This window comes from Quercus robur, chromosome 11, assembly GCF_932294415.1.
Source record: "Quercus robur chromosome 11, dhQueRobu3.1, whole genome shotgun sequence".
Classification (NCBI taxonomy): Eukaryota; Viridiplantae; Streptophyta; class Magnoliopsida; order Fagales; family Fagaceae; genus Quercus; species Quercus robur.
The window spans coordinates 48774955-48787366 of NC_065544.1; the positions used below are offsets into that span (position 1 = coordinate 48774955).

The 12412-nt window shown below is 33.7% G+C and overlaps 1 protein-coding gene across 1 annotated transcript; it reads left to right on the forward strand.

Moving 5' to 3' along the window:
• Window positions 1–1470: 1470 nt before the first annotated feature.
• On the forward strand, window positions 1471–9672 carry LOC126705148 (uncharacterized). The gene is made up of 7 exons (XM_050404088.1): window positions 1471–1540; window positions 7504–7559; window positions 7693–7929; window positions 8040–8198; window positions 8292–8345; window positions 8463–8615; window positions 9295–9672. The coding sequence occupies exons 1-7, from the start codon at window positions 1471–1473 to the stop codon at window positions 9670–9672; spliced, it is 1107 nt and encodes a 368-aa protein (XP_050260045.1).
• Window positions 9673–12412: the final 2740 nt, after the last annotated feature.

Genomic DNA, 12412 nt, shown 5'->3' on the forward strand with positions numbered 1-12412 from the left:
CATATCCAACAAATATACAAGGAGTGGATTTGCTATCAAGCTTTGATCTTTGCTCCTTAGGCACATGAACAAATGCCTTACACCTAAATACCTTCAAGTGAGAGTAAGAAACATCTTTTCTTGTCCATACTCTTTCTGGAATATCAAAACCCAAAGGAACTGATGGAGATCTATTAATTAGGTAGCATGCAGTCACAAGCAGATTAGCCATTCTCAACATACATCTGATCTTCTTAACAATAGTGCAGTTCATCTTTTCTGCCACACCATTTTGCTATGGGGTACCAGGAACTGTCTTCTCATGTTTAATGCCTTTCTCAAAGCAGTAACTCTTGAATTCATTAAATGTGTATTCACCTCTGTTATCACTACGGAGACACTTCAAAGGCTTTCCTTTCTCTCTTTCCGAATTTCTTGAAGTGCTCAAGTACTTGGTCTTTTGTTTTCAAAACATAAACCCACACCTTTCGTGAAGCATCATCAATAAAAGTAACAAAATATGTATTGCCACCTAAAGTCTCAACATCAATGGGACCATATACATCAAAATAAACAAGATCTAATACATTGGGTTTTCCAGTAGAGGGTATATTAAATGAAACTCTATGTTGTATACCAAATAAACAAAAGTCACAAGGATTTAGTGATGTACCTTTGGCAAAGGGAATGATAGACTTCTTTGCCAAGATCTGCAACCCTTTTTCACTCATGTGAGCCAGTCGCCTATGCCACAAGTTAGGCGAAGAATCCTCCTGAGCTGCACTAACAACATCCTTGCACAACTTTACTTGTGTCTTCTAAAGTGTACAACAAATCTCCCCTCTAGCAAACACCAATGATCCTTTGCTAAGCCTCCATTTTCCATCACGGAAATAATTGCCATAGCTTTCTTTATCAAGAACATGAGTGGAAATCAAATTCAGACGAATATCTGAAACATGTCTCACATCCTTCAAAATCAAGGTGTATCCATTGTTTGCCCTAACACGTATATCACCAATTCCCACAATGTTGGCATAACTATCATTGCCCATCTTCACTCTCCCAAAGTTTCCCACTTCATATGAAGTGAATAACTCCTTTCTAGGAGTGACATGGCATGAAGCAACTAAATCAATCACCCATTCAACATAAGGATCTGAAACTGTACAACAATCATCTTGTCCTATAGCTAGGACCTCATCTTCCAACACTATAACAACAACAGTGTTCTCATCATCCATCCTTTTCTGATTTTTATCCTCTTTCTGTTTGTTCTTCCAAGCCTTGTAGTTCCTTTTTATGTGACCTTCTTTATCACAGTAAAAGCACTTGAATTTTCCTTTTGATTATTATCGACTTCTGGATTTACCTCACCCTTTAGAACTTCTGTTCTTACTTCTCCCCCTGTTCTCTGTGACAAGAGCATGTGCAATATCCTTGCCCATATCCTTTCTTCTAGTTTCTTCATTAAGCAAACTATCTTTAATCATGGCAAGTTATAACACACCATTTGGAGCAGAATTACTAAGTAACACTACCAAAGTCTCCCAACTGTCAGGTAAGGAACTCAGAAGCAATAAAGCTTGTAACTCATCATCTATTACTAGCTTCATTGTAACCATCTGATTGACCAAGTCTTGGAACTCACTAAGGTGCTCGGCAATGGACTTACCCTCCTTAAGCTTCAAATTCACAAGCTTTCTAGCAATAAAAGCTTTATTTTGAGTTGTCTTTCTTTCATAAAGACTCCTTAATTTTTCCCAAAGAGCCTCTGCATTTGTTTCCTGAGACACATGGTGAAAAATACTAACATCGATGCATTGTCTAATACACCCGATAGTTTTTCTATTTAATTTCTCCCAGTCTCTATTTGACATATCACTAGGCTAAACACTAGCACCCTCAATAGGGTCATGCAAATCCTTGCAATAAAGGACATCCTCCATTATCGGCTTCCATATTGAATAATTCGATGCCAAGAGTTTAACCATAGTATTCATAGTCATATTCTCCATTTAATTCAACACAAGACAGTCAAACTCAAGCAACCAAAAGCTCTAATATCACTTGTTGGGGAAAAATCCTAATCCCCTCTATGTCTGTGTGTGAATTAAAATATATAACTACCAAGCAATAGCAATATTATGGAAACAAAAAATTCCAACAAGCACCACATAAACACAACCACACAAGAATACCAAATCTTACGTGGAAAACCCTCTAGTGTAGAGGGAAAAACCACGGGGCAGCTCCGAAAAATATCCACTATGAAATAGAGATTACAACTATCAAGTTTATGCTAAACTTGAGTCCACAATAAATTGGATATACAACAAATAAATCTCAAAGAGTAAATACAATCTCACCACAAAGCCAGAAGCAAAATCTTCATCTGAATACTCCAACTCTCCATGGTTGTAGCACTCAAAAACTCTATGAGAATTCCTCCAATTTATCTTCCTTGTGTATAACTTGAGCAAAGAAAAATGTCTCCTTTTTCTTTTTCACTCTCTTACACTCTCATTTGTTTCTCTCTATTTTTTGGATTGCACCTTTTAGCTGAAACTCTCTCTTTTCTGTGTTTTGCTCTCTCTGGAACTCACATATATAAAAATTAGCCGAATTGCTCTCTGTTTCAGCTCTCTATTTCTACTTCAGCTCACCACAAGGCCGAATGGCCTTTGCTTCTTTCTTTTCTTTTTCTTCAGCGTGTCCCACACGCCTTGCAACACTTCTCATTAAGAGAAGTCAGACCTCTCCATGCTTTGGTCACTTCTTAACAAATGAAAAGGCTTGCTTTGAAGACTTTTGGAACAAGCTCACAAATGAGCTTTGACAAAGGTGTGCTGGAACTGAGGGTGTCACGTGCACCCAACACAAATATCTACCTCGAAAATAAGGGAAATTATTACTGGATTTCAGCATGCATGTCTACCATATATATAGAAGGAGAAAATTTCAAATTTGGTTGTAGCAATAGCTACAACTTCTACTAAATAAATTAACATGACTATATATTAAAATATGTTAACAATGACAATTTGAGCTGCCCATTCCAAATACTAACTTGGATGGGTGAAGAGAGTGAATGAGTGATAGACATGCCAAGACATTTATACAATACAATATCTTTTATTTAAAATTTCAAAATATTTCAATTTTCAAATGCAAAGAGGGTGAGAGGGATACCAAAACTCATAGAGAAAGAGAGAGAGAGGGAATGGAGAGAAGCTTAGCAATGAGAGAAATTCTAATCATTTATTTATTTATTATAGAAATGGTGGGATAGAAAAATCTTTTATTTGATTGAAAAAAAATGAGAGGATAAAAAATGTAGATTGTATAATTTTATTCCTATTTCTTTATTACATGATATATAGAAGTAATTTTTTTTAGTCAATAAAAATATTATTTATTGTTAATTAAAATTATTTTATAAAATTTGACATATTACACAAATTATATTATGTTATTTTTTCTTATTATATTAATTTTTAAATATAGCAATTAGTTTGTTTTTAATAGAAACACTGTAACGAAAACGTTTCAATCAAACAAACCACTTGTATAGAGACGTTGTAGACTCGTAGTGGACAAAGAGCAAAAACGTTGTGTTTGAAAAAGAAAAAAAGAAGATATGGGCCCGTTTGGTACATATGTTTAAACATATATTTTTAGTTTTTAAACAATATTATACGTATTTTCATAAACTTTTTTACCTACACATATTTCCAAAAAATACAAATAATGTTACTGGAACAATATTACCAAATGAGATTTCTTTGAAAAAAAAAAAGATTAAGATCATGGTTGGTAGTTGTAGTTACGTTATAATGAGATGGATGGGAATGTAATTCCAACTAGTTAAAGCTGCAGTTGGGTTCAAAGAGAAAATACATAGACCCCACCAAAATTTCACCATTTTTCTCACCAAACCAAACAACCTAAAAATATATTTTCTTTCTTCCATGTTTTCCACCCAATCCAAATATAGTGGTTCTAACGCTATTATGATAATGGTCAAAGTTCATAAGTATTTTAGTTATCTTGAAGTTTTCACTTTTAGGGATGTTTACATCATTCTTGGTGGTTTTTTTTTTTTCATTATTTTGTTCATTTTTTTAGTTTTTTTTTAAATTAATTTTGGAAGTTAGAAATGAATTTTAGTTAGTTTTGAAATTTAAGGTTTTATGGTTATTTTGGTTATTTTAAGGTTTCAAGGATAATTCGATCATTTTTAAAATTTTGAATGATATTTCAGTCAATTTATATGTTAATGAGGGAATTTTGGTCATATTCAAGGTTTTCAGTATTTTCTAATTTCATAGATTTTATGACTATTTTTGGACATGTATAATTTTCATGGTATTTAAAGCCTATTTTGGGACAATTCATTATTAAAATTTTAACCATAGGGACACGATTTTGAAGACCTAGCCCAAAGGATAAGGAAGGTTGGTCTAATGAGCCTAATACAATAAATTTGTAGAGAGTGGGTCAAAGAACTAGACCCAATGGATTAGACAACGGCTAATTTGGAGTTAGTAGATGGTCCAACAAGCATAGAAGACACTGAACTGAATATACTCAACATCCGAGGAGGTAATTTCTCGCTCCAATTAGTTAAACAAGTCACAAGTGCAAGTTTGATTGCTACAATGTTCCCAGATTCTTTTTTTCTCTCCCCCTTTTCTTGGGGTTTACATTCTAATTTATACTGCACATCCTCTTATCTTCGCCCTACACGTGTACGATTGAGAGCTTATCCTGGAGATTGTCCCATCACTCTCCTCTAGAAGTCCTTGGGGATGGTTATAAGGTTGAGGGAATACTATTCGGAGATCACTTCATCATTAATGCGGCCAGAGGGTTAGTTGTAGAGCATTAAATGCGGTGGCAGCAGCTTTCCCAGAGATACTTTTAGGGCTCCCAACCTTCTTGTACATTCTTGGTGCACGTCTCTGTTGCTGGAGCTTCCTGGAAGGTCACCTTGATTATTCAAACCTACACCTGATTCGTGTTTAGCTTATTCGAGGAGACAATTCTCCTCGGATCATCCTCCCCTTTGTATATTGGATATAAGGTGCTGAGTCCAGCACCATTCATCACTATTTATTCCTCCTCGAACTGCCCATGCTCTTGGCCAAGACCCAAGGCCCAAGGCCCAATATTCAATTTAGGCCCTTATCCCTACATTAACTATTACTAAAAAAATAGATTGTTTCTCTCACTATCAATTAGATATAGAATTGTTTCTCTCACATATTACATATTATTGTATTGAATGTTATTTAAAAAAAAAAAAGTGAACCAATGAATGTTACAAAAGTATAGACATGTGATATTGATACTACCCAATGTGACAAATGAACAATCAATTGTAATATTTTGGTAACTTATTATAGCAGGTTGACTACTGGTGGGCATCGTACACCAAAAAAAGATAAAGATATGTGGTTTGTATGTAGTTGTAGTTAACGTTATAATTAGAGGAACAAAAATGTAATTACACTAGGCTAAAGCAACAATTAACACAATCATCCGAGTTTTCTCACCAAATTAGAGATTACATTTTGGTTGGTAGAAGATAAAATACTTGACCAAAATCTGTCCCCTTTTCTCTCCTAACTAAACAACCCAAAAATCTATTGTCTCTTCCTCATTTTCTCTCTTCCTTGTTTTTCATCCAACCAAACAGATTTATAATTAGTAAAGAGGACTCTAAATATAGAGGAACCTTTACCCCAAAGTAAATCTTATCTTTTACCTTCTTAGCTTTATAGGAAGAAATGATTTCTACCATAAAAGGATATTGTATTCCATGGAAAAGGTAAAACACAACTTGTAAAGCTTTGCATTTTTTATGCATGCTTTGAGGCCAAACATGATTTCAAAAATAACCATTTTGTTGGTCCTTTTGTGTATGAATTCAAGAATGTTTAGCTATGGCGAATCCCTAATGAGGAGTCTTTCAGAGGAAGATGATATTGAATTAGAAAGGAAAGTCCAAAGATTGAACAAGACACCAATGAAAAGCTTTCAGGTCAAATGATTTTGACATTGCATTATCTTTTTGGTTTTTTTTTTTTTTTTTCACTTATTAGATTTTACAATTTTCAAAACACTTAGTTTTCTAAAAGCATTTACAATAGTGATGTTAAAATGGTTTTTCTAAAAACTATTTTAACACTCCAAACACCCAACATCAATGGTACTAAAGCTAAAAAAAATTTCCAACTTGTTATAGTGAACTACTAGTAGTAGCAGCTCATTGTAGCAAGCTACTATCAATATCAAATTAGTTTCCCTTTCTCTTTGTCTCCATTCTCTCACTCTCTCCTCTATCTATTCCTCTCATCTCTTGCCTCTCAAAGCAAAATGGTGATAAATGGCTCAAAGAATGGTGTGTAGCCTAGGCATGCAGTGGGGTTAAGAATAGTGTGCGATGATATGTTGTGGTTGTTAAGATCAGTGTACAACGATGTGCGGTGGTTGTTGAGATCGACGTTGACGTTTTGGATTTGTGTGTTTGGGTTTTTATGGCTTTCGAGTTTGGTGAAGAACGTCATTTGGTGGGTTGTGGAGATTGTGGTGGAGATTGTTGTTTGGTGGGTTTTAGGTTTTGTGGGTTGCTAAGTTTCAAGGGTTGTTTAGTGGTGGTGGTGGTGGTGGTGGTGGTGGTGGGAGTGAGAGTGGGTTGCAGTTGTGGCTAATGGTGGAGTGACTTGTCTTGGTAGTGTGTATGGAGGAGAGAGAGAGAGAGAGAGAGAGAGAGAGAGAGAGAGAGAGATTTAAGGCGGAGAGGAAGAGACGGGAGAGAAAGAGGTTACGGTGAAATGAATTTGTGGGGTTGATTATATTTGTATTATTTTAATGTGTTGTATGCTAAAATAGAACATTTGATGTTAGTTGCATTGTAAAATGAAGTGTTATAATAGATAAAATAGTTTTTTGAGTTGTTAAAAACTAAATTTTTTAGCATCATTGATGTAATTGCTCTATGAAATTCTTTTTTATTTACAAATATGGACAAAGATATATAATTAAATATATTGTAACGGCAAGAGGAAACATTTTGACACATTTGCTCTGCACTATATTTAAAAGAACTTATCAAGTTATAATTGGGGTTCATCGTAAAAAGTTATATAGCTCAATTCCAGCTACTGAACCCCCTATATGGGATTCAACACATGTCTATATGACACGAAAAAGTATTTTGTATCTTTATACTATGTAATTCATATCAAAATCTAATAAATGAAAGATATGTGCATAAAAAAAACCATCCACTGACATATATCTTTCATTTGTTAGTGAGTGATTATTGTTGCAGAAATGACTCTCACTTAGCTTATTGGATTTTTATACCAATGTCATTTGATACTAAATACCTTTTCATATGACACACTTTTCTAATTTAATTCACAAAATCAGGGTATCCATTAGATGCTCATACATTTCTCTCTCTCTTTCTTTCTCTCTAAAAGCTGGAGAATGGGCGAACAATTGACTGCATAGATATCAATAAGCAACCTACACTCGATCACCCTTCACTCAAGAATCACATTGTTCAGGTATGTAGGTTTTCCTTCCATCCTTTCAAATCTAAAATACAAAAGTCATACATTTCTGCTATATATTATTCTATTCTATGGTGTTTATATTCTTGAGAGCTTTCACATCTTCGACAACAAAAAACATTTACAGAGAAAACCAACATCATATGCTGGGGAGATTAACAAATCATCTGTAAAGGCAAGCCCTTCACCACTAGCGTCAACAAGGAAATCATGCCCTCATGGAACAGTTCCTATACAAAGAACTACAAAGGATGATTTACTAAAGGACAGAAAAATTACAAATGCATTCATCAAAGCCCACCGCAACATTGATAGTACGGATCCACTCAAGCACGTCAACGCTGGAACGCCGAACTTAAACCGAGTAAATAATCATCATCCATCTCTGTGCTTGTAGAATTAATGATGTCACAGAATGTTTGTAAAACCATTTTTGATTGTTATTATTTGTTTTTTGTTTTTTTGGTGATTCAGCATGTCATTGTTCGCGCAGTACAAGCTGAATATCATGGTATTTCGGGCATCAATTCCATTTACAACATAAATGTGACAGGAGACAAATATAGCTTTAACGCCATGTATGTCAGCAATGTTTATAATAGTGAACTTAATCTGGCGGTTACTGGGACAATGGTAATGCATTTAAACTATTATCCTCTGTTCCTCTTCCTAATCATATGAATATAAAACATAGTCACACTCCTTCCACTTATTTTGCTCTTGTAGGTCTCCACAGAGTTCAATCATGATTCCAACCATCATCTATTTGTGTTTTGGGGTGTAAGTTATATCTTTGAAATAACAAAATTTCTTGTTTGTACAACCATCTATCTCTTGTTCCTTTTATTAAACAAAAGCTATGTATTCATACTTATTCTTTTTCATTTTCCTTTCTAGTCTGAGAAGCATGGTAAATCGAGAGGATGCTACAACACTTTATGCGAAGGGTTTGTACAAGTGGACTCACGCATTTCTCCAGGATACGCTATTACACCGGCGTCTGTCTATAACGGAGACCCACTAGTAGAAGTAAAACTCAAGCTCTACGAAGTAAGTTAACAACAAAAATTTTTGGAAAATAATCATATAAATATATATATATATATATATATATATTAATGCACTATTTGAGTATAAACATATTAGTATCGTGACCCCTGGGGCGTGGTGCGCTGGTAGGAGTCTCGAACTAGGTCACACCTATGAGTTGCTTGGTTCAAGTTGTGCATTTTGCAAAAATATTGTGTCACGACGTGAATAGCTTTAATGCACCCAGAAGTGCCCCATGCCAGGAGTTTTGTGAGTTTAAGTGAACCGGGTTAATGATCACACGCGTGTAGCCCCTCTTTTTGTTCATTAAAAAAAAAAAAAAACATATTAGTATCGTAGTTCTATATTTATAGCCCAACAAGAATGACATTGAAAATGGATTATAATTGAATTCATTTCTTGAGTAGAGTTTGGTTGAATACTTCTACATATGATTTGATCCCCAAGAGAGTGATTCTATACTGCATAACCTTCACTTTTTTTTTTTTTTTGAGAGAGTTTCAACTTATAATGTCCGCTTCCAATGATAATGATAGCTCTTTATCATCAAACCAAGACATCAATCAGTTTTTGATATAGGTGGGAATTGAACTCCAGATTTATTATTCAACCGTCAAAGACTTTACTAATTGAACTAACTGAAACTCACTATAATCTTCACTTTTTTTATTGCACACAGGATCCAGCGTCTGGGAATTGGTGGATTGTGTTTGGCGAAGATAATATTGCTGTGGGGTATTATCCAAAAGATTTTGTCGATGTGTATGGAGCTGCAACAATGGCATGGGAAGGATATACCCATTCTGGATCAGATGGAGTTACCCCCCCGTTGGGTAGTGGTCATAGGCCAGATCATATCCACAATCATGCGGCCTACTACAGAGACATGCGTTTCATAAAAGACAATTTAGCAGAAGAAATTCCCAGAGATAATGAATTGACAACATTTGTCGAGCCTAATTGTCATTCCATTGATGATCTTCACTATTCTGGGAGTCCAAAATGGGGTTATATTTTCTTTTACGGTGGGCCAGGTGGTGATTGTGTTGGTACTTAGAAACCTACTTTTACTCATCTAAGAAAAGTAAGTGACGTGGGTCTTAATCAAGGATTAATTCACAATGAAAGATAAATAAGTGATGTGGTCTTAATAGACTATATTGTAATTTTTATTTCTTTTTTTATAATTTGATTTTTTTTTTTGGTAAAGAAAAATAGAAATAAGTGATGTGGTCTTAATAGACTATATTGTAATTTTTATTTCTTTTTTTATAATTTGATTTTTTTTTTTTTTTTTTTTTGGTAAAGAAAAATAAGGGTTAACTAGGTTACGCCAGCTCCGGTCTGGACGCTTGGGTAAGCCCATCCTTTTTAGATGGAACCGACCCTTTTGGATGCCCACCAACAGACTCCTGCTGGCAGTGGGACTCGAACATTGGCATAATTTGATAGTTATAAATAGAAAAGGGTATTCAAACGTTCATGACTCCCCCTCCCTGTATTCATCAGAGAGTTTAACCGCTCTTGACGTCAAATTTGACCAATATATCAATCGGTTTTTGGTGTAGATAAAAATTGAATCTTAGATCTCTTATTTAACTATTATAGACTTTATCAATTAAGTCATTGGAACTCACTCCCCCTCCCTATTTTGATTTTACTTTAAGTTAAATTGTATATTTATTCTCAAGATTTGACTTTTGTTTCAAAATTATCTTCTTTCTTCTTTTTTTTTTCTTTTTTTTTTTTATAACTTTTGATTCTAATATTTATATTTTCAAAATTGTTTGAAAAGACTTTATCGTCATCTCATAATTTAAAAATATTGATATTGCAAAACAAATTCAGGTTGTATTACTGGGTTCTAGTTAGCTCAATTAGTAAAGTTTTTTGTCGCCAAATAAAATATCCGGGGTTCTATTCATGCCTATACCAAAAACCAATTGATGTCTTGGTCTGATAATAAATGACAATCATCAATGTTACCTAAATTTCGTAACTTTCATTTGTCACATAAGTATTTTCCTTTATTAGATGATGGAAATAATATTTTTTGAAACATTTCAAAACATTGAAAATAAAAATAGAAATTCAATTTAAACCTAATTTCATTAAAAATGTTAAGAGTTGTGGCAAAAGTTAGGTAAATTTATATGGTCCTAACATTTTTCATAATTGCATCACCCCAAGTATTGCGTGTGGGAATGCATATTTCTTTTGTTCCTGATTATCCTCTCCATGGAATCACAAAACTGGTGAGCACCTGCACTAAATCACATCCATGACCCAAGCATAGAGTAATGCTAACGAAATAATTATTTTTATAATTGTTGACATGACTTGTTAAATTCGGTTGACAGTAACTAATTTTTTAAGTTAATTTTTTGTGTTGATCAATTCTATAACAAGTTCTTATAATCAAATTTAAATATGCTGATATATTTTATTTGATGTAAAAAGGGGCCAATTTCTATATTTATGGTTGCTCAAAGAAAGTCTGATGACAATAAATAAAGGGTCACTCAATCAAGATGACCAAAGGTAAGCTATAGCTAAGCTGTTCATTAAATCCCTTCAAGAGAGAAACTTGCTAAAGTGGATTCAAGCCTCGCTCGAGCAAGGTTGCAAGAAACATAATGCCTACTCTATTTCGAACTCTATTTTCAGACCTTTTTAACTCTAGTTTAAATTCCTATTTAAACCAACTTAAGCATGATTTTCCAGAGAGATTAGAGATCGAGACAGAAACTTCATGCTTTATCTCAATGTGCTTTCATGAGAAAATCCTTCTAATTTGTTATCCATATATATGTGTGACCCCGTTTGAAACCACAGAGTTCTTCATCCAATGAGTTCATTGTAGATTAATTCTTTAAGGAGATGCCTTAGAGTGGGTCATATAACCTCTTTAGACCCAAATTAAATTAAAGTCATTAGACCATGGGCCTCTTTCTTTATTTTATATCTTTATTTATCATTATTATTATTATGGGTACAAGTAAACAGTGACGACTCCAGGAATTTTTCTCAGGATGTTTCTAAATTTTTTTTTTTAGTTGAAAGATCCAAAGCCATCATCAAGGAGATGAAGATGAATCTTGCATAGGAGATGAATCTTGGGTACGTGGTTTTTTTATCAAATATTTGTCCATAATTCTAGCAAAAGAATATAAATTATAAGTTCATTTGAAATATTAATAAAATTTTTAATTATCATTGTTTAGTTGTTTCATTAATTTGTTTGTCTTTTATAAACTATAATTTGTTATATTGTTGTTTCATTAATTAGAAAATTATTAATTATTATTTAGCCTAACATAATTTAATTTGTTTATCTTTATAATATATTGGTTAATTAAATTATTAATTATTGTTTATTAGTTGCTTCCCTTAATTAATTATTGATTAATTAAATTAATGTTTATTAGTTGCACCATGTGCCTTTACTTCCCTCAATTCAAATTCCTCACCCGGCCCCTTGTGCCCATCCACCTCCCACTCCACTCAACAGACAATGAGACAAATCCCCCATCACAAGAGCTAGCTGTCAATCAGAAAATTTCACAATCATAAATCATAATAAAACAATTAATTGTATATCACCAAGTCTCACCAACACCAACACCAACGGATAAAGCCAAAAATAAAAATTCAAGAACAAGGCCAAAACATTAATAAAGTTAAAGCTCAGCTGAGCCAATCATAGTTGTTCAAAAAAATCAAATAAATTATTAAAGTTAAACTGTTAAAGTCTTAAAAGAATAAAGAGAGAGAGAGAGAGAGACTCATTTTGTCAT

What these genes read in the sequence shown, in the direction of transcription:
- LOC126705148 (XM_050404088.1), top strand. Translation starts at nt 1,471, where the DNA reads ATGGCAAGTTATAACACACCATTTGGAGCAGAATTACTAAGTAACACT. An exon ending in GAACGCCGAACTTAAACCGA is followed by an intron (nt 7,930 to 8,039) that starts GTAAATAATCAT and finishes TTGGTGATTCAG; the next exon opens with CATGTCATTGTTCGCGCAGT. An exon ending in ATCTATTTGTGTTTTGGGGT is followed by an intron (nt 8,346 to 8,462) that starts GTAAGTTATATC and finishes TTTCCTTTCTAG; the next exon opens with TCTGAGAAGCATGGTAAATC.